The following is a 25,085-nucleotide window of genomic DNA, read 5'->3' as shown; positions in this document are numbered from 1 at the left end:
AGGTTATAAAGACCTTATAAATATATTTTATTTCCTCTGATGACTCATAATTTTCTGTTAAATTTGTATAAAATCATAAACCTCTCCTTGGAGAACATACACTTTTACAAACACACCTAGGACTTAGGGTTGGAAGTAATTTGAATGCTTTATATGGCTGTGTCTCTGAGACATGCCGAATTTATTCTACTTTTTCCTGTGAATTAAAACACATTTTTTTATTAGAAATGATGATTGGTGGCTGATTGATTCGTGTCTGCGTCTGTAATTTAGATTCAGAACAAAGCTCAACTCCGCGTCCGACTGCATCTGAGGTCGATTGCTTCCGACTTGATTGTCTGAGTTGTGATGCCGGGTGGATTGCTCTGTGATCTGCTGTGAACCTCGTGATCTTCATCAGCGGCCAGCGGCGCCAGCGGAGAGGAATACATCATTTGTGATAGAGAAACAAGCGAGGACTGCCATTCGCGACCTGACACCAAGCTAGCAAACTCCACTGACATTACACGCCTGCAGACACCGGGAAGACGGACATGACGGGTTGGGTATGAGACATCGGGAGCCATGGCGGGTCGGAACCGGATAACCGCCTTCTCTTCGCTGCTTCAGGTCGGCTTGTTGTTGCTGTTGTCGGCTGGGCTCGGCGGGAGACCGCTGGACAAATGTCTCAACAACAAGTCCTGTCAGCCACAAAGACCTCCCGTGGTCCTCAGTAAGTGTGTTATCCGTCCACATAGGTTATTTTAGGGTCACACACGGTGTTTGTCCTCGCCTATTTCCAAGTAACGAGCTGGCGGTTGAGCAACTGCCAGCCAGCTCCGCATCGTCCGCGAGCCACCGGAGTCACTGCCTTGTTTACAAGCCCGACACACCAAACCCCATTCACAATTTAAGGTAGTAAATATGGCCTCGCTTATCGGCAAAATACTTTACCTCTGAAATATGACTCTTAAGTGTTCTTATTATTCAGTAGACGCTCTTCCATTCGGCCTACAGTAAGCACGTCTGTTGATAGAAATATCAACTTTCCCGGTGTCTTAACAACCATAACGTTACCCTTTTATTTGCGTTTGGTAACAGTGCGTGGAAGTTGTTTAATTTTCAAGAGAATCAATGTATTTTGGGAGATTGTGTGTGTGTGTCACACTGAAAATGCTCGCGGATTTTTTGAATGGGATTTCCCGCAACATTGCCTTCATGAAGTCACGCATATGTACACCTACAGCCTTCAAACGTGCACCAACAACGACCGTATAGCACCATTAATTTGAATTTCCGACAGTGGATGCATATCATCACATCTGTCTACCGCTGCAGTCCCTTCTCAGCCAGTGACATTTAAATGCGTTTCCTGTGCGTGTGCTAGCTAAGATGCTGAGTGTTTATGGCCAGAGCAGCCTCCTGGTCATATGACTCAGCTGGAGCCTAACGTGACCCTACAGCTATGCTGCCAACTTCCCTTTGAAATTCCCAGGATTGTAAAGAAGCAGTGCCTTAGACTACTCTACAAGTTAAAGTGGACTATAACACTTCAAACTCATTTTTTTTTTCATCTGCAAAATATAGCAGGTACATCCCCAATTTAAATACTACTGGCAGTATGTCATTCTATGGTCATTGGTACTCCTTTTCAAGTATAAATGTCTCTAACTTGCACAAGCTTTATCTTGTATTTGGACAAGTTACAACCACAGCCTGTGTCTATATATATTACATGTGTGATAAGTATGCGTGTGTGTGCAGTCCGGCTCACAGTTCTCCTTCTGCTTCTTGTGGCTTGTAAATTGTGGTTAACAGCTTGTGTGTTTAACAGCTGATCAATGTACTTTAGGATTGCAGGCTATTTTTTCATGTGGTGAAACTTGGAAGAAGACTTGTAAGTTTTATTTGTATTGTTTAGTTGTTTATACTGCACACTTGGAGGTTCATGTGGTAAGTGAAGCCTGTGATAACTTTATTCATTCTTGCACATGCTGATAATTTGTAGTAAATCAAATATTTACCACAAACTACACATGACAGCAGTAGAGCCCTCACGGTTTCTGTTAGCTGTAGCCAAGATAAATATTGGAAAGTCCATTTTCTCTGTTAAACTGTGATGCTGCTGTAACATAACCACCCCATCCCTATAATACAGGTTGAATAACACTGTGTAAGGTAATGGATTAGTGTCTTAAAAAGGAAAGATTTGTTCGATGACCATCCAAAACATCCCGCAAAAATAAATTCAGGTCCAGAGAAAAATGTAGATCCTCAGAAAATGAAGACAGAGAACCTTACCATGTGTCTTAAGTCAGATACAGTCTTGAGTTTTATTGCACTGATTGTCCAGAGGGGCCACAGTTTAATCTCTGCTATTGAACAGACCAGTGAGTGGCTATTGACCTCTGGTGGCGTTTGTCAAACACATGCACAGTATTTTGAAGCCATGTAAATAGAGACTAGGCCTTTTACTCAAGGGAGGTAATTCATGGCTACAAGAAGCAAATCTATTATGAAGAATAACTTCAGCCTTAAATTGCTGATTCATTGGCATCGCCTGAAAATATTTTGTGTATTGTGTCCAGGCAACATAACACTGAGAAAACCACTGAATGATAATGTCTTTCTGCCTTTATCCTGGTTAGTGTGGCTTTACTAGGGTTGCAAAGGGGTGGAAAATTCCTGGTAAATTTCCAGAATCATTCCAGAAACTTTCCATGGGAAGTTCAGCTGGGGAATTTTGGAAATTTTGTTTTGTCATAAGCAGACATGCGTGCAAACTAATGACATTTTTGACTTTGACCTATTTTGAGTAGATTTTTTTTCTCAGTCCTTCAAGATTGATGGTGGATAAATGAATAGAAATAGGCTGAATGAATAGATGAACACTCCTCAGTTAGCAGCTAAATCAAACTATAACCTATATTCTTCTATGATAAATGTATTTGTATGAAAACTGGATAGCAGAAGGCAGAAGAACCAGCATCACAGTTAAGCTAGCTCGCACCATGATAGATAGCCTCTTAAATAGCTACTGTATAAACACATTTTGACTTATTTTTTCCAGTTAAACTTTAATACCACAGGTCAAATATATTTACCCAGGAAGGCACAGTGCAGGGCAGAAATTCAACTGAATTTGTATTAAATCTGGTTGTTTTAACCAGGATTATGCTGGAAGATGGTTCTTTTTCAACTACATTAAGTTCCTGCTTATAGGCTAACATGCAATTTTGCAAATTTCCAGATTATTCCTGTAAATTCCTGTAAATTCCCATATATTCCCATTAATTCCCATGGAAAGTTTCCAACATAGAAAATTCCCGGAATTTTGCAACCCTAGCCTTTACTCATGTGATCCATGCTTACATTATTGTCTGTATTTGTGAACCTGGAACTTGTTGCAAGTCGGTTTCTGGCAAGAGTAGTAACGTGTATTAAAGCAAAAAGACCCTTGATATAGAATGATAGAACAGCTCCCAAAATAACATGTTTACCACATAAATGAAACCTAGAAAAAAATAGAAAATCCCCACCCTGTCGATGTATTTTTTTGGTTGTTGTTGCTGACGGGTACCTTGCTGTAACACTGTGTGCATGTTGTTCTTTGTAGTTCCCGGGGATTTGGGAAACCAGCTGGAGGCGAAGCTGGATAAGCCCAGTGTCGTCCATTACATCTGCTATAAGAAGACTGACACGTTCTTCACTCTGTGGCTCAACCTGGAGCTGCTGGTCCCTGTAGCCATAGACTGTTGGATAGACAACATCAGGTACAGCGTATGCATCTGTTTGTATTGGACTTTCTGTCTGCATGCATTATAGCATCTCATCATCAGTGATGAAGTGGTCCATCTATCTGCTTTTCTCCTTTTTTCTGTGCTCATAAAGTTAGGTTTTGGTTATCAGTACTTCCCTCTGTCAAATCTCTTGGATCTCTTGTTTTGTTTATTTTTTGTTATTTTTTTTTTTTTCCATTTTTTTAAGGCATCACAACATGGAAATCTGTATCCTGGACTATGGTTTGAATGACATGTTTTGAGCAACACTTCTTCTGATTTTTTTCTTTTTATTCATCTTTATTTATTTTTCTTTTTTAAATGAAGCTGATAGTTGCTGATATTTTGTGTTGATATTCAGTATCTTTATCTTTGAAAATAACTGGGGTGCCCTAGTAGCTCATGTGGTAGAGCGCATACCACATATCAAGGCTGAGTCCTTACTGCTGCGGCCTGGGTTCAGATCTAACCAAGGCCATATGCTGCATGTCATCCCTCTCCCTACCCTGCCTTGCCTGTCTCTCTCTACTGTCACTATCAAATAAAGCAAAAATGCCAAAAAACATAATCTCAAAAAACAAACAAAAAAAAAAAAAACATTGAAAATTACTTTGCAAATAAACAGGAAAACGATTACTAGAGTAAATCTGTTTTTAATTAAATGAATAAACAAAATGAATAGAGAATACTGCAAATGCGAAGTAAGAGAAATGTTAGTTTCTGTTAATGAAGGACCTATAGAATAACCTCTTTCATATCAAAGAGGGAAGACATGGACACACCAACATCCAGTATTAAAAAAAAAAAAAAGGGTATATATCGACCTGATATATCACTGAATCAACATGTCAGTCTGATCCTGTCCTCTAACCCTGTCCTGGAGTAGAGGATGGCGGCCTCTTGATTTGACAAGGAGGGGGTAAAGGTGACCAGCCAAATATTGCAAACTCCTGTAGGCCCACAGCAAAGCACAGAGTTATCAGTCTACAGTGGACAAACTAACCTTTGAGTCACAACAACATGCACCCACACATATATCTATATGTGCGTGTGCGTGTGTGTGTTCGTTTGATCGGCTAAAAACTAAGACATGCAAGTTAGATACTGAATTAGCTCAGCCATTCAGTTCAACATCACTTTAAATGTAACAAAGTGAAAAGGCAGTGAAAAATGAAGTTAGTGTAATACTTGAACAACCAACAGCTTGATGATTTGCATGAGACTTGGAATCAGTTCCACAGTTTGTTAGTGTTTTTGGTCCATCCAGAGCTGAAGTTAGATTTTCCACCAGTGTGTAGAGTTGTGTTATTACTGAGGTTTGAGGTCAGAAAAACGAGGTAGTGAGACATTACTGAGGTGATTTCTGAATTAAAATAGGAAGCTTTTCTCTTGCTTTGTATCAAGAGGTGAAAGTGTGCGTTTAAGAGTTGCTTGCCACATTCCCAGTTCCTCTTAACTGATAAGGAACAGATCCTCCCTGTGACATGGTGTGTGTGTGTGTGTGTGTGTGTGTGTGTGTGTGTGTGTGTGCAGGCTGATCTACAACAGTACCACTCATACCACCCTGTCTCCACCTGGTGTGGACATTCGCGTCCCCGGGTTCGGACAGACGTATTCAGTGGAGTACCTGGACCCCAACAAGCGCAGTGTGGGTGAGTTCAAGACCCCAAACCTGCTCTCTCACACACACACACACACACACACACACACACATACACACACACACGGACAAACACACACAATATGAGAAAAAAAAAATCACATTATCAAAAGGATAATACCACCTTTGTCTTTCCCACAGGCATGTATTTCTTTACTATAGTCCAGGCTCTGGTTGAGTGGGGTTACACCAGAGATGATGATGTCAGAGGAGCGCCCTACGATTGGAGAAAAGCTCCCAGTGAGAACCTCCCAACACCCACACACACACACACACACACACACACACACACACACACACACACACACTGGCCATACTATAGTTATGTGCACTTTCCATTGAGTGAACATCACCCAGAAATGATGAACTCTTTAGCAATATTGTTTAGCTATTGTTTATAGCGTTACTGTTAGCAATATTGTCCCTTTACAGAGTTCATTCTGTTCATGGGCTGCCTGTAATACTATAGAGATGAGAGGCATATCCCAGACAGGCAAAGTCGAGGGATTTCAGCTTGTTCCATACATTGATAGTATTAGATGGTGGTTTCCAGCCCAGCTGTGAAACCAGTCTGATCACCCCTTCAAAACCTTCCAGGAAGGAATAAGACGTGTAAGCTGTGGAAGTGCTCCATATCAAGTTACACTAAGTCCTTGAATTTCATGAGTGCTATGCTGGGAACCCTGTCACCACATCTTTAATATCCTCTCTCGCTCCCTATCCTCCTCCTCCAGATGAGAATAAGAAGTATTTCCTGGCCCTGCAGCAGATGATTGAGGAGATGGCGGAGAAAGCCGGCGGGCCTGTGGTGCTGATTGCCCACAGCATGGGCAACATGTACACGCTGTACTTCCTCAACCAGCAGCCGCAGGCCTGGAAGGACAGATACATCAAGGCTTTCGTCTCCCTGGGGCCACCCTGGGCCGGGGTGGCCAAAACCCTCCGTGTGGTCACCTCAGGTAAGACATGCACATGAGGGATAAATGCAGCTAAAGCTGAACTGGGCCAGAATTGTATGTAAAAATAAACTTGTGTGATCAGCCAAAAGCACAAACTGTAGGGAACTGTGCCATGTTCACTAATTGAGACACCATAGATTTGTCCTGTTTGCCAAAACCAGTTTTTGATATGGTAAAAAATTTGGGAAATCCTGGTGCACAGGAAGTGAAAACTTGTAACCCAAGAGCAAAGAATGTTCTTTTTTCTGCATTACAGTAACGGATGCATTTTTCTGAACTTATGAGACTGCTCTGTTCTGTTGTATTATTTCCATCCACATGCTTGGTCATCATATTCACATTACTAACGACTGTTCATCAAACATTTCTTGTGTGTAAATACCTTGTGAAAGCATCAGTGGTCATCCCAAAAATAATGTCACAATATTGATATTTAGGTATTCAGACAAAGATATTTGATTTTGTGCACGATTTCTGGGCAATGAAGTCCTTCAGACTTTGAAATATTCCAACATTTATCTCTCACACCGCTAAAAGGTGAAAAAGGGGAATTCAGTGCAGCTTTCAGTTCATGTGAATTCCCTGAAGTGCCCACTCTCACCCTTTGTCCTTCCTCTAACTAGCTGGATTTCTACACAAGTGCTCACCCAACATTGCACCAAGGGTGTTTGCATCAGATCCTGTATTTTGGTAGATGTGTCTCCTAACCCTCACGTTCATGCTCAAGCTATACGTTAATAATAATAATATAATATGTCTCTGCATGCCTTTAACACCGGGTTGGAATCCATTGTGCTGGAAAGTTTCAGTTCTCTTTGCGTCGCTGCCCACAGGTGATAATAACCGGATCCCGGTGATCAGCCCTTTAAAGATTCGTTCCCAGCAGCGTTCTGCTGTCTCCACCACATGGCTCTTCCCCTACGCCCACTCTTGGCCCGCAGATAAGGTCTGTGTGTGTGTGTGTGTGTGTGTGTATGCGCATTTTAAGATGTGCCCAGAACTCATTTCTCTTTTACAAAAGAAAATTTCTTCCCTCCCCCTGTTTTCTCTCATCACTCTTTTTACTTTTTTCTTTTGCAAATTCCTTTGCCCGCCCTTTTTACTCCATAATCTTAAATGCAGTCATTTCTTGATACACCAGAAAATGAAATTCAGCAGGAAAAGCCACCCTACTACCAAACCACCAGGAAATGGACCAGATTGAGTAATGCCACAATCAAGGAATACAAGAAACACTTTTTTCAATAGCCCCTACCTGCATTTTTGAATTGAAGCTGCTGATAGCCAGTATTTCTATCATGTTTCATCATTTTGAAACATTATTTTTTTTCCATGCCAGACAACATGACAAGTATTCAGCGTTTCCGGATGGAAAAGCTGTGAGGCAGCATTTAGACCACATGATGCTAAAACTCTCCCCTTAAACCCTGACTAATAAAATTGTTGTGGGTGGATTAGCTGCTCCTGAGCTGGTGGGGCAGGTTTCAGGTTGTGACACACCGACATCCCCTGAGTACACACAGTCTGGAGGAACTCCAGTATTGAGTATTGACACTACTTTTCCTCCACTACATTTATCTAACAGCTGTCGTTACTGGTTTCTCTGAAGAACAGGTTTTACATGCTAAACATACTGTAAGTTCATAAAATCTAATGCATTGATAGTGCATTAATTATACATATTGGTAGAGTATTGACTAGCCAACTGTATATGGAGGAGTTGACAGCTACAACCTTGAAATAATTCTTACAGGTTAATGTTGGATGCTTTAACACTCTTATAGGAGCCATTCTGTAGAACGACACTTTTACCTTTGATACTTGAGCACATTTTACAGCAGACACCGACATTTTACTTCAGTAACATTGAATAGGATTTTTTACTCTATTCAACTATTTTTCCATTATGACATTGCTACTTTTAGTTAAGTAAAGGATTTGATTTTTTTTTACCCCACTGATTAAAAGATATCAGTGCATGCTGGAAAGATTATTCAGGGTTAAAATGATTTAGTATGCATTTGGTGTTTCTTCAGCATCTTGTGTACCCCTACTGTGGAAACACAAAATGTCATGAGTCAGAGCAAATAAAAGACCATTTCTTTTCCAATCAACACCCAGGTGCTGGTCCAGACACCCACCACCAACTACACCGTGCGAGACTACAAGCGCTTCTTCTCCGACATCGGCTTTGAGGACGGCTGGCTGATGCGGCAGGACACGGAGCCACTGGTGGCCGACCTCACACCGCCCGGCGTGGCCGTCCACTGCTTGTACGGCAGCGGCGTGCCCACCTCCGAGACCTTCCAGTACTCTGACAAGTTCCCTGACGTAGAGCCCACGGTGGTGTTTGGGGACGGCGACGGGACGGTGAACCTGCGGAGCGCCACCCAGTGCCGGCGGTGGATAGGGCGGCAGAAACAGCCAGTGACGCTGTTGGAGCTGCCTGGGAACGAACACGTCAACATGCTGTTGAACTTCACGACCGTGGCTTACATTAAGACCGTGCTGTTCTCCCCGTGACGCTGGCAGAGAACACTACAACATGAAAACCTTGTTGCCTGTCCTGACAGACACGTACAAACACAGCCGTATGATGGACTGACATGGACTGTCTCTTCTCTCCTCCTTCCCTGAACACTGTCCCCCTGTGCACCCTGCTCTGATCAGGAACAACTTCGAAATTTTGTCTTACAAATTCAGTTTTATGGCTATGGTGTCACAAATGTATGTTAATGTCAAATTGTTTACGGTTGAGCAGAACCAAAACAAAAGGATTTTTATATTGGCCTCTAATTTTTAAACCAATCCTAGATTTTACCAACTGAATTGATATATTTCAGGACAGGTGCAGGATGTATACTGCACGCAAGTATATGTCACAGCATAAACCAGGGATACATGTGCCACTTTTGAGTTACCACTCAACACTGAGGTATTTTTACTAATGCTATAGAGGAGACATCTTAACTCCTTTGATTCTAATGTCTCGCTTTAGGGTAAATGGTGAAGCACATATTTCTTTGTTGTTCAGTGCAATAGGTCACAGGTTTCAGTGCTTAGTGTATGATTAAAGCATTTAACAAAACTAATCAGAATATTAAGTGATTTTTGTTTCCATTTATCCTTAAATTGCCAATTTTTTAATCATTTTTATGTTCATTCATTGTGATCTAGTTGTTTAATTTTTGCATGTAATCAAGTTGATGGCCGTGTCCCTGAATCCTGTGGCTTTTTCCTCTTTTTATTGTGTGCTGTATGTTAAGTGCTGAGTCAAGACACTTAAGAATATTGAACCGTTACTGTGATCAAATCGTTGAGCTTTTCTGTTTCAAAATGATCAGGTACATGGACAGCCTCAAAAAAAAGAAAAAAGAAAAAAAAAAGGTAAAGTCACATTCTGCTCTGGAGACTGTTTTCCTCATGAGGGGGGTCTTTTCTCCTCTGAGGACAGAATCATGCCGTTGTTTCAGGAGGAAAACTGTTGAAGCGACTCAGCAGCCTGCTGGCAGCACACACAGACTAACAGTGAGAAGGCTCACCTGTGCATCTCCACCTGTGCTGAGAAAGACTCGCCTGACTCTCTCATAACTCCACGCCTATCTTTAACATGTAACTGCTGCTCACTCCTCTTTCCTGTTGAACCCCTCTCGCCCATCGTCCCGCCAACCTCCATCCAGACAAGCGGAGTGTCCCATTCATTCTCCTGAAACTAGTGAAATGGGTTAAATGACATTTGTATGTGGGTGTGGTTCTAACCAGGGGCTCAACAGGCTGGATTTACATTGGCTCAAATGGTGGGGCTTTTGACACTTTACAAATACAAATTTGATCTTTTCATTGTTGTTTTAAACAGTGTTTGTTTTCAGTTATTTATTAATTTATTTCTCTCACCCCTCATGTTTGGAGAGGAATAAAATTCAGATTGGTGTCATGTAAAGTTAAAAATCTGTCCCTGTGCAAATGCAGCCTGAAGCTCTCTCTGACCCGACTGATTGTACGGTGCCATTTGCCCCTTTGCTGGGCCAAACCCAAGATGATATCCTATAAATATCAGAATTGCTAAGAACTATCACGAGTGGTGTGTCATGAACATGTGCTGCCTTCTATTGAGTAAAATATTTAAAATATAACGTTCAGCCTTTGACTTTTCTTTGTTGGCCATGTCCCTCTGATAACCAAACTTTAAATGTTAGGGGGGAAAAACACAACCCTCCTATACATCATATGAGAACAAATCATCTGCGGTTCGTATGTGTGGGGGGAAAAAAAGACGGTGTGACCTTAGGCAGGAAACACTTGATTACGTTTCAATAGCGACTGCATCCACAACTTCCCATCAGTGAGGCTTTCTACACCATTTGCAGCTGCTGACACACATCGTCATGCTCTTGTGTGTTTAATGCTGAAACCAAAATGTAGCAGTGCTGTAACTTTCCTATTCAGGCTTTTATAAAAAAGCATCATGAAACTAGAAAAACACATTTATTTACCATTAGAAAAGACATACAACATTTGGAAACTGGGATGTAGTAACAACATATTGCTTTCCTCATTTTAGATTCTGAGCTTTGATTGTCTCTGTAACTGTAAATCAATAGGTTTCTGTGTTTTGCAAGCACTCTAACAGGAATACACTTAGTTTTAGTAGACTGAGCTGTTTGCCTGTTGAGTGCTGAGAGTATGACAAAAATAATGGACACTGAGGACAGAAGGAGTTTCCTGAGTTCAGGAAAGGAGGACGTTTTTGCTCAGTCTGCAGTGCGGGCCAGAACTAAGGTCAGGGGTACGAGTCAGGTTTTAGGGCTCCAGAGCAAAGCTGAACGTCTTGTTTCCCGCCCTACAGCGCAACTCCTCACAGTCCAGCCTCAGTGCAAAGGGCCCGTCCTCATGTTCATCAACAAGACGCTAAAAAAGAAAAAAGAAACAAATGCATGTTAACAGTGGCGATAAACTCCGTGCAAGGCAGTCCAGGCCTTCAGTAGGAACTGGTCTGATTGAGGCTGAGACAAAGACTGGACTGAGTTTGTTTTTAGGAGGAACAGTGAAATGACTGCTGTACAACTGAACACACTATTACAGGTCAGTGTTAGAGCGGCGGTGAAGTTGTAAGAAGGGAGATCCTGATACCTGCAGCTCCTGAAGGCAGTCTTTCATCAGGCCTGTCAAGTCTCCGACACACCAGGCCAGACTCACATGGAAAGACGGATCCTGAGAGGATAAAGCAGAGGGAACAACATCAGCAACACATTGGCACCAGGATTTGATCATTTATATATTTACATAATCCCCTTTGTTGATGTTTCTGTGCTGCACGTGTTATTTTTAGAGCCGCTTTGCCACACTATGGACGTGAATGGAGAGACACAAGTACAGTATTGTGGATTAACAGCCCAGAGGAGTACAGACCAAGTAACCCATGGGGACCCATATCACGCCTGGGTGATTACATAACCCAACACTCTACCCAAGTTCAATTTAGCTTTATTGTGGCTTTAGTAGTTCAGCTACAGTTTGATTATTTGTCTTATTTCTAGTCAAAATATCTCATTACACTTAAAATAAGAAATGATCAGCTCAGAAATAAATTGTTTTTAGACGATTTTCACTTGTTTCAAGTGAAAATTCACTTGAAACAAGTGAAAATTTGCTTGTTTCATTGGCAAAATTTGCCAGTGGAAAAAGTGAAAATTCACTTGAAATAAGTGAAAATTAGCTAGAAACAAGCAACAAATTTTGCCAATGAAACAAGCAAATTTTCACTTGTTTCAAGCAAATTTTCACTTGAAACAAGAGACAATTGTCTAAAAACAAGTTACTTCTGAGGTGATCATGTCTTATTTTAAGTGTAATGAGATATTTTGACTAGTAATAAGACATTTTTGACTTGAAATAAGACAAATAATCTTGGTAAGATTTTGAGTTTTTGCAGTGTTGAAATCATGGCTTGTGAATGATGCATGACATATGACGGTGACAGACGATGCGAAGGCTGTCAGAGGCTGGGATCAGTGACCTTGTAGAAAGTATCCAGGTGAAATTCTGTCATAGTTCTGTCAACCACTCTGACCAGATCCAGCAACTGAGCATGCCCAGTAGACACCTCCATGCCCAAAAACGTCCTGTAGGAGACAGACAGACACGCAGAATCACACACACAGACAGACAACTAGACCATAAAGAAACCAGTCAATCAAAAGACACCTACCATAGCTAATGCAGACAGACAAAGCTTAGAAATGCACCTGAAGTTTTGAAATGTGGTTATCTGACTTTGGCAGGTAAGACAAAAAGTTACTCTGATGCACAATTAGACAAAGTTGACAGGAATGCATCTGTATCCTAGGAGACTGTAAGCATCTTGACTGTACCTGGTCCTCTCAGCATTACAATAGACCTTCAGTCTTCCTGCTGAGCATGTAAACCTGGAAAACACAAACACAACCCGTCAGTTTCCACCTGGAAAAACAGTTTCACAATCGTCAGCATCAGATGTGATTTTAAAAACTTGGCATGCTTTTTTTTCCCTACCCTACCCAGCCCAGTGCGACTTAGCCCGCAGGCTGCTGCTTGAAATGTGGCCTTAATCGACTTGCCTGACTGAATAAGAATTATAGTTGTAGCTTAGCAATGACTGTAGGGTTTCCACATGTTCAGCCTCAAAATCCCATATATTTTTGAGATACCTGGACCTAAACCTTTAGATTTAAACGTGCTGCGTGCTGACAGTGGTCACTGTGACTGAGGCCACATCACTCTTTAACTGAGGATTATCAACCAGAAAAACATATCACACAATGTGAGATTTGATAGTGGATCTGTAAGAATATTTTTCTCACAAACTGTCCAAAACTGTAGTGTAGGTAGTGTAGAGTGTAGGTGCTCTGTCACTGGCAGCAATGTCTGAATTCATGATCATTTCCAGAGAAAAAGTAAGAAAAGTTTCCACTGAGTTGCACACCATCCCATTTTTAATTTATAATCAAACTGTCCCCTGTGCATGGGTAGATGATGAACTAACTTTTTGCAGTGGGCCAGGCCTGCCTTGAGCCTCTGTGTGAAGGGCAGGATCCAGTGATGCCTCAGCACCACAGTCTGAGACAGGCTGAGGTGGAACTCCTCCTGCTGGCTTAAAGCTACACCATGGGCCCTCGCTGCCGACAGCAGCTCGTCCAGCAGCTCCACAAACTCCTCGTCAGGATGGTCTGCTGGCACAGGGAGAGACTGTGTCTGTGTCTGTCAGGTGTGTTTTCACTGCTATGGGAGTGAAAAACTGCCACACTTGCTACACAAATGTGCCGTCCCATCTACAAAGCCGAAAAGCGAGATGCGTGCGATACAATTTGCTGTCTTGTTGTGTAAAACAACTTTAGAACGTAAAATATCTTTTTCAATATGTTTACATTTTTTCGTGCATATGAATTTGAGGTTATGAGCTATGATTAGGGCTGTCATTATCATGATTTTTTATGCCAAAATTGTAGCATAACCTTAATAATTGCACACATACACATACACATAATGAAGAAGAAAATACATTTATAAGAATTGTGTGCTGGAATGTATAAAGAAATGGAAACTTTTAACTTTTAGGCTTTGAAAAACAAAACAACAAAAACATATCTATTTTTATTCTATATGTTTCCACATTTCTAGCGCTGGCTTAAAATCCCCTCAACATTTGGATGAAAACATGGAACTTGACGTTATGCAATATGGCCGCTGTCACCTCAAATAATCACAACCATGCAATTATGTCGTAACTATGAAAGGCCTAGCTATGATCAATATTTCCTTTTGTGAATCATTAAAAGTAACAGCAGCCATGTGGGCAGTGACGTCCCACCGCAGATATGTGTGTGTACACAGCAAACAGATTAGTGTGTGTTTACACCTCCACAATAGCAGCTTACAAACGGCACTGCACATACATGGACTTCGCTCCTCAGCTTTGCAGACTGGAGTTTCTCATCACGCCACAACCTCAAACGCCTCCTAATACAAGAACAACTCACTGTGGTAGTTTTTTCCCACCGTAATCTGTAGAGGTCTTACATGGAAAGTAGACATATGTGGCCCAGTTCCCTCTCTCGTGTTTGAAGGAGCGGACGCGTCCACCATGAAGGGAGCTGTCTTCAGTCTGCAGTTCCACCTCCTCCGGGAACATGGCCAATAAGCAGCCAGGAACAGGGAGCCTGGCAGAAACATGGTCCAATCAGACGAGTGCATTCAACTGCTGTACCACAGAGAGTCAGGCGGGGCGATATGGACAAAATCAAACATCATGATGTCTTTGACCAAAGACCTCGTAATACCAAATACTGTGACAATACTGAGAGGATGACTGTTGGTGTTTTCATAAGATATTTAAACACAAGAGATTTTTGCTGATCAATTATTAGTAATATAGATATTATGCCATATCATGGTAAATACATAATATCAATATATAGCCCAGCCCTAATATGTGACACTTGGAGTTGTGGTAATGTGGAAGATATCACAAGATTAATTGATAAAACAGGCACACACCACTGACAGGCAGGGTGCGCTCACCAGTAACTTTGACAGTAACTTTTAAGCACGGAGGGACAACACAGCAGCCTGGTTTCTGCACAGGGCTGCTGCTCAGCTGACAGCGGCCCTTTAGATTAAACTTTAAACATCCTCATCCTCATCAGCTGCTCTGTGTTCTCATGGGCTGGTAATCCACAACGCTGCTTCTATCTCTCCTTTCACTTCTATCACACTGCAAAACTGATCCCAAATAACACTTATGCAATACAAAAAATAATAAGTCCTGTTAGTCATTTGTTAAGGAAATTAAACAACTCTTTTCTTGTCATTTTCTTATTTGAATTGGAAGATCCAGCAGGTAGCAGTAAACTGCTGCATAGTAGATATTCTGCAGAGGGAATGGAGAAAATAGTTTCACAAATAATTGTAATTGCAAGGGGAAAAAATTGATACCAGAACTGTATTTATTTATTTATCATAGGTATAATCCACTGTTTGTGTTTTTTATGTAACTGTTTTGTTGCACTAAGTGATAGATACAAATCCAGTATTGAGGATTATCCGCACAGAGGAGCACAGAGCAGCTGATGAGGAGGTTTCAGCTCCATGTGGACTCAGATCACAGCCAGGGGACTGGACAACACAGCAGTACACCAAAGTTCAATTTTGCTTTAAATTTTAAAAATGAGGTTTCCTGGAATTAAAAAGTAGCATGTTACAACTCATGAAGCCCAGGATGATCATGTGAGTACAGCTCCTGTATAAAGCAAAACGTAATAAAAACATAAAAATGTTGGTCAGGCTATAAGTTGTGGCACTCATCTCAAACAGTGTAAGGTGTTCAGACCGTCTGCAATGGTGCAGAACTGGATTTGGATTCTACTAAATGTCCCTTACTGGCTGCTATACTGGGCAGGAGTTCTTGAACGCCTTCATGTCACAAACCAGACTTGTGTTGTTGTAACTCTAGTTAAGATGAGATAACAGCCGTGAATGAGAACCTCAGGAACGGAGGGTAGATTTATACGTTTCCTAGACAGGATAAACCACACTCAGTCAGTATGATCAGTATGATCAGTGTGAGCATGACGAGTGAATCTGAAGCCAACAGGAGGAATAATTCAGTTGTTCCCACAGCAGTCCCTTTAAATGGATCAGGTGTGCAGGAAGAGAGATGGAACAAGAACCCACAGGACACGGGGGTCCTTGAAGACTCTTTTGGGAAGCACTGAATTAACCCTCCTGTCAGCCTCAAATTTACTTACATTTTTTATCACTTGGCGTCAGTTTGACACCAGAAATTTAAACCTCCAGAAGGATTAGAATAAAAATTGTTACCCACGTTTATGTGTCAGGTACTTTTTGTGTCTTGTTGACTTCCTAAATATCCCTTTTACGTAAAACATACCGCACCACTTCCCGCACCCATTTTCCCAAATGTCACATTAACCTCTGTTATGTTCTGACAATTTGAAATGGCATGTTCCAGTTCCTCGGCGTCCCCCAAAAAACCTCAAAAGTTACCAAATACGCAGGACGCTGAAAACATATCATCACGATAATATCTTGTTTACCCACTTATCCCACTTAAAATCAGGAAAAGTCATGACATAGGTGGCAAAAAACACGGTTAATCACGTATTTAGAGACGTTAAACGTTGAATGTGGTCACACTGAGCCCAGAGATGCTGGCAGGGTTCAATCACAGCGAACCTCCGCCGGGCTGAGGAGCAGAGAGCACGGCTGAGCTAAACACACACCTCGTTGTGGCGACCCGCTCCTCCGCTTTGAGCTTCTTCCTCCTCGGGCTGTCATCCTCCTCCTCCTCCTCCTCCTCACAGCCTCTCCGTCGGCCGCTGCTGCCTCCAGGCTTAGGCTTAGGGTCAGGGTCAGGGTTAGCCTCCTCTTCCTCCTCGGAGCTGCTGCTGTAGCCGACCAACATCCTGCAGCGGAGCTTCGTCTCAATGTCAGCGGCACCTACCAGCTACACATGACGCACACATTACGAAAAGTGAACAAATCCGACAAAAAACACTAATTTACACCAATAATAATAAATAGCCGTGACCGGTCATCTGCACGTTAAATCCCCGGCAGTGTCGACCTATCAGCGGCGTGCGCTCCTCTGAACCCGGCGCTTCCGATGTAAACAACCTGTTGTAAACCCAATTCATGTCCCACGGAAACACCGTCCGCGTCGCTACACAGTTCCACCTCACAGCTAGTCCACATTAGAGTACAGTGTGTGTGTGTGTGTGTGTGTGTGTGTGTGTGTGTGTGTGTGTGTGTGTGTGTGTGTGTGTGTGTGTGTGTGTGTGACATTAAACAGCCGATGTATTGTTTACTACCCAGCAAAAAAAAAAATCTCCGCTAGAATGCTTATTTTATCCAAAATACAATTATTCTACGGCATGGTTTACACATGGTGATACTTTTGGGAGATATAATTGTGTTTAGGGATGCGTATGAACAGTAAACAGTATTTTCCTATTGAATTTCCCCTGGCAGACAGTGCACACGGTGTCACGGTGTGGTAAACGCGGGTGTTTGCGGTGCAGGGTGTGATAAAAGCCACCCGGAGCGGGTTCCGGGCGTGTTGTGAGCATGCCAATTAACTCTTGACTTATTCATGTTCCCGTGCGCGGGCAGGGACTCACAAGCTAGCCGATAGCCAGCTAGCAATTTATAACAAAATTATTGTTTTTTTCACCAGCCGGGATGATGGCAAAGCTGCCGAACGACTGTGCGTGTAAACCAACAGCATTTCGGGGGCAGTTTTGAATACTACAGGGAAGTTTCGCCCATTCAGTGAGCTACAAATCCAATATTTTTCGGCCCCCGGAGCCACAGATCTCGAACAAGAGAGCATCCGAGAGCTGTCTGCGGATGTGAAGAAGGGACGTATTTTCGGGCCTAGCTACCTAAGACGAGCTAGCATTTTATGGAGAAATTTCCAGCGGCTTCAAATAACCCTTTAATGGACACTCAATGTACGTATAATACCGCCTTCCACATCACTGGTGCGGCGCATTAAGCTAGTAACACGGCTGCTTCGCTAATATTTTCCCAGCGGCTAGCATGCTAACCTTAGCTATTTTCTACGTTAGCAAGTAGCCGTGCTAGCCAGCTAGCTCATCCTGCTCTCAGTGATCTCTTCTTGCCTGTAGATGAATATGATGCGCAGACGCTGACTTCCAGTGTTCACCGCAAATCGTTGAACATTTGTGATTCTGCTTTGAAAGGGGTGGAACTACTGAACAAGTGTGATGCTGATTAAAATGTACCAGTTAGTCGCCAGTGGGGATGGGATGCTAACCAGTGCTGACATGCTATGTTTTTGTGCGTTGACGGATGTTGGAGAGATTCAAATAAGGCACTGTGCACAACAGATCGTTTTACAAAATAAAGTGTCGTTTTTTGGGACGCTTACAGAAGTGTCAACAATCCCTGTCCATTGGAAAGGCGTCCAGATCTTTCCGATCCTCATGTACATGACTTCAAGGCAGCTGGTTGATTACTGTGTCTGATGTAAATGAGACTTTGATTACTGGACCTGATGTTTCACATGCAGTTTGACTCTGAGATGGTTTAGGAACGCTTGTTAAAGTGCCTGCTTTTGGGACAGTTTTATTACCCAAACATTTAACACAATCTGGCATGCAGCTGCTTGAAATCATGTAATGAAGCAACTATGTCTCTGACCAAGTAAGTTTCATGGCTCTTGTTCTGCTGAATTCCCACAAAAACAAGTCTAAGCAGGCTGTAAAAGTAGGAGGAAATAGCAGATGTAGCAAGATAAATCTCAGAAATGTGAACCATGCTTTGCTACCCAAATATCTCTGTGGCCAGTGGTTTGTCTTTTTGGCTCAGGAGATGTTGGAAGTGTCACCTAACGCTGGAACGCCCCGGTTCAAAACCTCAGTAGTTTTCATGATTTATTATTGAGTGACATTTGATATTGACAATGATTTGTTATCGGACAGTGACTGTTTCGCTTTCTTTTTTCCTCTTTTCCCCCCATACAGAAGACTGAGAACAGAAGTGAATGTTGTGGATTTTCCTCAACCTCCCCATGCACCTCTGATCTCTAAACAGCCGTCGTCCATCGCATCGCTGTTCAGTCATAAAATCCTCCGTCACGGCCCCCTCAACAAGCACCATTGCCAGTTCTTCAGTGCCACTTATTGAAATGGAGTGAGTTTTTTGTCCTTTGCTCTTCACACACCCTGAACTCTTTAGCCCATTAGTCAAAATATCTCCCAATCTCCCTTTCTCACCCTAGTTGGGCCACACCAGCTGCCAAACTGAACCCCTACACCCGAGCCCGCATGACGGAGGCCTGGCAGCAACATGCTGTCGCTCCCCCTCCGGTCGTCCACACCATCCCTCCGGGCACTGAGAACGCGCTGGGCTGTGCCGTGTACGGCATCGTCTTGCAGCCGGACCCTCCGTCTCTACAGCAGCAGCAGCAGACCCAGCATGGCCAGCACAGCCAGCAACATGGTGGAGGTCAGCAGCATGGAGGAGGGCAGCACAGTCAGCAGCAGCACCCTGCTCAGGCTCAGCAGCCCTCCCTACAGGTAGGAACCGAGGGAGGGCACAAGTGTGGGGCTTGTGGGCACGATATTTCCCACCTGGCCAACCCACACGAGCACCAGTGCATGGTCAGTCAGGACAGATCATTCCAGTGCACTCAGTGCATGAAGATCTTCCATCAGGCAACTGACCTGCTAGAGCACCAGTGTGTTCAAGTGGAGCAGAAGCCTTTTGTGTGTGGGGTGTGTAAGATGGGCTTCTCCTTGCTCACATCTCTTGCCCAGCACCACACCTCCCATAACAGCACCAACCCGATGAAGTGCTCGATCTGTGAGAAGACCTACAGACCTGGTTCCTCTGGCAACGTCACGCCTACTTCGTCAGCAACCAACCCCCAGCAGTCTAACAGCGACGGGGCATCAGCCAGCAGCAGCTCTTCCACTCTGCCCTTCCCTTCAGCCCGAGACAGGCCTTACAAATGCTCTGTCTGCCAGAAGGGCTTCAAGCACCTGTCAGAGCTCACCCGCCATGAGAGAGTGCACACGGGAGAGAAGCCCTTCAAGTGTGACACATGTGACAAGGCCTTCAGCCAGTCGTCTCATCTAGCGCACCACCAGCGGACACACAGCAACGAACGGCCTTTTAAGTGTGCTGTGTGTGAGAAGAGCTTCAAGCACCGGTCCCACCTAGTTCGTCACATGTACGCCCATTCCGGGGAGCACTTGTTCAAATGCAACTTATGCGAGCTGCACTTCAAAGAATCCTCTGAGCTCCTACACCATCCCTGCCATCCGCAGGGTGCCCGGCCCTTTCGCTGTGCCACTTGCGGAAAAGGTTTCAAACGCCCATCTGATCTACGCCAGCATGAGCGCACACACTCAGAGGAGCGTCCGTTCCATTGTGACGAGTGCCAGATGAGCTTCAAACAGCAGTATGCGCTGGTGCGCCACCGACGTACGCATAAGGACCCTACCGACCGGCCGTTTAAATGCAATCTCTGTGACAAAGGCTTCATGCAGCCCTCTCACCTGCTTTACCATCAGCACGTCCACGGCATGGACAACCTGTTCAAGTGCGCCTCGTGCCAAAAGGAGTTCAGTCAGTCAGGAGAGCTGCTCAGACACAAGTGTGGCGAGTCGTCCAACAGCTCGCCCGACAAGCCGTACAAGTGTGATGTGTGTGGGAAAGGCTACAAGAAGAGCTCCACGCTGCAGCGTCACCAGAACTCCCACTGCCAAGAGAAGCCCCTGAAGTGCTCGCTCTGCGACCGGCGATTTCTCTCCTCATCAGAATTCGTCCAGCACCGCTGTGATCCATCGCGCGAGAAGCCACTTAAGTGCCCTGACTGTGAGAAACGTTTTAAGTACTCGTCAGACCTGAACCGCCACCGGCGCGTGCACACGGGGGAGAAGCCCTACAAGTGTGCCAACTGCAACAAGGGCTTCAAACAGCGGGAGCACCTGCACAAGCACCAGAGCACCCACTCCAGAGAGGGCCAGTTCAAGTGTGTGTGGTGTGGCGAGCGTTTCAGCGACTTGGGCTCCTTGCAGGACCACACCGTGCAGCACACAGCTGAGGGAGGGGGCTACCCTGTGCCCCCCTGCATATAATGTCCACCAGTGAATTCCTTCTGCTTTGTTCGGAGACAGGCCTGAACTGACCCAGTGCACTCAACACACTGTCCCTCTGAACCTCTTGTCCTCCTGTCTATCCTTTGCAGGCTATTCACTCAGCCTAACTTTTTCCACATTCACAGGACAGTCCTGGCTATTGTTAGTCCATTCACTCCCAGCAGTCCTGCATCAGGTCCTGCTTGTTTTACTAACCCACTTGAAACCTAACAGTCCCCCCTCCCTGGCCTTCCTTAATCTTGAGGCAGCTTTCCCTCCTCCCTGCCCGCATTTTCCCTCTTCTTCCATCTTTTCAAGCCTGTCCCCCCCTTTACCTCAGCATCCACTCTCAGACAGTCGATGGCAATGAGATTTAATTTAAATTTAAAGGGGCAGTACTGTCACCATTCTGTCACCAATCATACTCACTGCCAACCAAGTCTGACTGTTATGCAGACTCGGTTGTCGTGCAGTTTGATCTAGCCAATACCTTCATCCCTCCCTAAACTCCCTCCAGCCGTTCTCATGGACCAACCAACCCATCCTGCAAAAAAGCAAAAGAATTTGAAATGTCACATCAGCCTTCAGTCATTGTCTTAACAAAACCAATCATTTTTTGTGTTTTGTAAATAAAGTTTGGCAGTAAGTTTGTATAAGGAAATTGAGTGGATCATAGGGGAGCCAACCCAGTCTCCATCTAAAGTGACCTAGCCAACCAGAGACTGTCCTCACTACTTGGCTAACCGATGGAGGGGGATTATTCTTCTTTCTTTTTCTCTCTCTGTCCTTCTCTGCCCTCTTTTTCTCTCATGACCCTCCTTTCTTTCATCCCTCCTTTCTTTTGCTACCTTCCTTTTCTCCTGTTTCCATCGGTGTCTCCAGTGCTGACGGCCTCTTGCTGTTTAGGATCAAAGACTGTAGTGTTTGACTAACCCCACTACACGCACAAAACACACGTATTTCTATAGTTGGGTGGAGGGTGATTGAAAACTTTATTAGGTTTCATATCCTTGCATTAATACAGAAACAGTGTGCACATACAGACTCTTTTAGCCTGACACGTCGCGCCCTTCCCTCCCTCTGCCCCTCCCATACCCCCACCCCCTCTGGATTTTAGTATTTTTATCTTTTTTATGTATGAAGTACCCAGTACGCTACTTGGCTTAGAGTTCTTATGTTTTTAGTATCACGTGAGGGAAAAGGTTTGGGGGGAGGGGCCGGTGGGGGGTTGTATTGTGCTATTGTGAAATGATTCCGATGATAAAATGTCTGTGAGTGTACGTGGATGTTGATGTGGGCCATGACAACTGTGGCCGCTCTAGTTTGTACCAAAACACCATAAGCAGCACCGAATCCCAAAGGTGTGAAGATTAACCAACCAGCCGAAGTTATCATCATTCTAAAAAAAAACAAACAAAAAACGTATGGTTACCATCAATCTCACCGTTTAATATGGACATATATAGAAATATATATTTCACACTAATATACCTGTCATATTCCTGCAGAGGTCAGTGCTGTTAGACTATGTGTACTGAAAATGTCTGATTTCTGCCATTACACGTCCTCTTTCAGCCTGTACATAGTACGGATGTGTGACTTGAGTATACTTACCAGTTCAGTTTGAAATGTCAAAATTTCTCTTTTTAAGAAAACCGTATCGATTGACTGTTTTTGTATTCTTGCTACTTTTTACCATGTGAGATGTTTTGACAAATACTTTCTTGTTGTTTTTTGTAGTCCATGTAGTGATTGTATCGGTATGTTTCAGGGAATCTCCAAGAGCACCCTGTGTGTGTATGTGTGTGCGTGCGTGTGTGTGCGCGCGTGTATGTGATGCTCTCCCTTGCTGAGGTGGAGAGACAAGAATGAACATGGTATTCTGTCAAACAGGGAAATCCAGACTGAAGAGAACTGTACTAGAAATGTAAACTGTTTTCAACAGATTTGCGCCTTGTTTTAATTTTTATTTTAAATTTACAATTTACTAACCTTTTTGGCCTGTTGGAAAGCTGTTTTAGCAAGATGAGCCTGCCTCTTATGTCCAGTTATGTTCTTTTTTTTTTTTTTTAAACATAATTATTGTTAACTGTGTTCTCGCTGTCATGTCACGTTCAGCGTTTGTGTGTCAGGGTGGGTTTATACCGAAGCTAATGACGCCCTCCTTGATGAATGCCATGAGACTGTAGTTACACTCGATAATTCTGGGACACACATCAGTTCACATGTCGGCCATGTTGCTCATTGTTCCCTTTCTGCCCCCCCATCATCACCACCACCACCACCATACCGACCCTGCTGTTGAATGGTTTATTTGACTCATGGTTTGAGTGCAGTATTGACAAATATTTTATAAAAACCGGAGGGGGCAAAGAGATTGAAGTAACATTTGTGAATCTTTTTTTTTTTTCTTAAGTTTTGGCCTTAAAGTGAGGCCAGGGTGTCTCTCTGCCTCCATTTTGCATTGCTCTCCTTTTCCTCCGCCTTCCGCTTTTTGTCCCTGTCCATCTTTATCATCACAACACAAGGTCAGATGGCTGTTCTCATCTTCTTTTAGTTGATTTTTTTTTTTTTTTTAAATCTGGCATTGAATAACCAAGAACAGTTGGAACTTTAAATGGGAAAAAAGTACTGTATATGTTTTTTTTTTATGTTTCCACATTTGTGTTTATATTATTTTTTTAATTAATATTCTTTAAATTGATATGAATATCTATATTCTCAGAGGGAGAGACCAGGGCCTTGGGCTATGTTGGGGATAAAGCGATAGCAGGTAGACTAATGGACTAGTGGAGTTGAAATAGATGAAATAAACAGTATTCATAAACAGTATTCATTCATTCATCAGAGTATTCATCTTCCATAATGTAGACATAGGGTTTTTTTTGGTTTGTTCTTTGTTTTGGTTTGTTTGTTTGTTTTTTTAGGACAGACACAGACAAAAGCTTGATTTCTATATGAATAACCAAGATGAAGAATACTGTTGGGTGGTGGTGTGAAAGGTGGTTATGTTACTGCGATGTCAAGAATGTCATCAGGACAAACCCCTCCCCTCCTTTAATAAAAAAAAAAAAAAAATCAGGATTTTAGTTAAAGGTTAATTGGTGTTAGGACATCACAAGCGATGCATAATAACTAATAATTAAAAACCGGGTGCAGGACAGAACCTGACAGAACCTCACATGCAGTGCGGAAAGCAGCACTGTATGACAGCAGTTTCAGCAGTAAACCTTAAAAGCCAAAGATTTGTTCAAGCCCAGCGCGGTGGCACATCTCCTGGTGTGCTGCACATGCAGTTTGAACAGTAAACGACCAATTGGAGGAATTGGTGATGCACCTTAAATCTGAGCGTCCACATGAGGAAACATCTCACCCTGAAGGAAAAAAAAAAATCACCTCTCATAACCAACAGATCAATGTGGGAGGGGTTGAAGGGGAAACGTGTCCCCCCTTTTAAGCACAAATAATTAAATCAGCCCCAGCTTTAAAAAAAGAGAAAGAAAAAAAGAACTAAAAGAAACTAAGACAACGATTTACCTCCATGCTAGCCGATCTCCTCCTCCTGTGTTACAACAAATCATGCAGTTCCTTTAGCAGTTCTCCCCTCGCTTGCCCGTCAGACCCTGGTGTCTCTTGCTCTCTGCATGCTTGCTGTGTTAGTTCCTGTATTCTGTCCCAGGGAACTGGTGACCCCCCCACCCTCCCCACCCCCCTTCCTCCTCTCCCTCGAAGCACTGTTCCCTCCTATAGCTTTTTCAAATTGTACTGTAGTTATGTGAATGATGTAGTTTAAAAAAAAAAAGTCAGAAAAGAAAAAAACATTGTGGCGACGTACAGTATGTGTACATTCATGCTAAGATTATCTGTATGTATGTAGCATTCAATTACACACAGCACTAACAAATAAAACTTTTTTTTTTTCATTTATAAAGCTGCATGTGTCACGTTTGGTTATTCCAGTTGAAACCCATTGGAGGGGAAACGTTTGTGTTGTAGCTGCACCTGTAACCCAAACCTGCGACCAAACGAAGATTTTCTGAGAAAC

At 43.3% G+C, this 25,085-nt stretch overlaps 3 protein-coding genes across 9 annotated transcripts; 2 read left to right on the top strand and 1 right to left on the bottom strand.

The window, feature by feature from the left end:
* The first annotated feature begins 364 nt into the window (after positions 1-364).
* Positions 365-10,528, top strand: pla2g15 (phospholipase A2, group XV). The gene is made up of 7 exons (XM_030054149.1): positions 365-712; positions 3,596-3,752; positions 5,292-5,410; positions 5,560-5,658; positions 6,153-6,377; positions 7,211-7,323; positions 8,499-10,528. Exons 1-7 carry the CDS (start codon positions 565-567, stop codon positions 8,898-8,900), a joined length of 1,263 nt encoding a protein of 420 aa, XP_029910009.1. The 5' UTR covers positions 365-564; the 3' UTR covers positions 8,901-10,528.
* A 315-nt stretch (positions 10,529-10,843) lies between these two features.
* Positions 10,844-18,419, bottom strand: usb1 (U6 snRNA biogenesis 1). 6 transcript variants are annotated; one of them, XM_030054154.1, is made up of 8 exons: positions 18,325-18,419; positions 16,655-16,878; positions 14,433-14,572; positions 13,399-13,585; positions 12,749-12,802; positions 12,394-12,499; positions 11,508-11,588; positions 10,844-11,285 (listed from the first exon to the last, which is right to left on the bottom strand). In XM_030054154.1, the coding sequence occupies exons 1-8, from the start codon at positions 18,385-18,387 to the stop codon at positions 11,178-11,180; spliced, it is 963 nt and encodes a 320-aa protein (XP_029910014.1). In that variant the 5' UTR covers positions 18,388-18,419; the 3' UTR covers positions 10,844-11,177. The 6 variants fall into 6 exon arrangements, with proteins under 6 accessions (XP_029910014.1, XP_029910015.1, XP_029910019.1 ...); XM_030054155.1 differs by having other exon boundaries at positions 13,399-13,582; XM_030054159.1 differs by lacking the exon at positions 18,325-18,419 and adding an exon at positions 18,179-18,195.
* On the top strand, positions 17,313-24,516 carry znf319b (zinc finger protein 319b). Of its 2 annotated transcripts, XM_030054145.1 has the most exons (3): positions 17,313-17,884; positions 18,920-19,088; positions 19,177-24,516. In XM_030054145.1, the coding sequence occupies exons 2-3, from the start codon at positions 19,084-19,086 to the stop codon at positions 21,038-21,040; spliced, it is 1,869 nt and encodes a 622-aa protein (XP_029910005.1). In that variant the 5' UTR covers positions 17,313-17,884; positions 18,920-19,083; the 3' UTR covers positions 21,041-24,516. The 2 variants fall into 2 exon arrangements, with proteins under 2 accessions (XP_029910005.1, XP_029910006.1); XM_030054146.1 differs by having other exon boundaries at positions 17,313-19,088.
* The last annotated feature ends 569 nt before the right edge of the window (positions 24,517-25,085 follow it).

This window comes from Myripristis murdjan, chromosome 6, assembly GCF_902150065.1.
Source record: "Myripristis murdjan chromosome 6, fMyrMur1.1, whole genome shotgun sequence".
NCBI classification, from domain to species: domain Eukaryota; kingdom Metazoa; phylum Chordata; class Actinopteri; order Holocentriformes; family Holocentridae; genus Myripristis; species Myripristis murdjan.
This window is presented reverse-complemented; position numbering and strand designations above follow the sequence as displayed.

What these genes read in the sequence shown, in the direction of transcription:
- pla2g15 (XM_030054149.1), top strand. Translation starts at nt 565, where the DNA reads ATGGCGGGTCGGAACCGGATAACCGCCTTCTCTTCGCTGCTTCAGGTC. An exon ending in CGATTGGAGAAAAGCTCCCA is followed by an intron (nt 5,659 to 6,152) that starts GTGAGAACCTCC and finishes CTCCTCCTCCAG; the next exon opens with ATGAGAATAAGAAGTATTTC. An exon ending in CCTCCGTGTGGTCACCTCAG is followed by an intron (nt 6,378 to 7,210) that starts GTAAGACATGCA and finishes CGCTGCCCACAG; the next exon opens with GTGATAATAACCGGATCCCG.
- usb1 (XM_030054154.1), bottom strand. Translation starts at nt 18,387, where the DNA reads ATGTACATGAGGATCGGAAAGATCTGGACGCCTTTCCAATGGACAGGG. An exon ending in GAGCGGGTCGCCACAACGAG is followed by an intron (nt 14,573 to 16,654) that starts GTGTGTGTTTAG and finishes TGTTTCTGCCAG; the next exon opens with GCTCCCTGTTCCTGGCTGCT. An exon ending in ACTGCCTTCAGGAGCTGCAG is followed by an intron (nt 11,286 to 11,507) that starts GTATCAGGATCT and finishes TTTCTTTTTTAG; the next exon opens with CGTCTTGTTGATGAACATGA.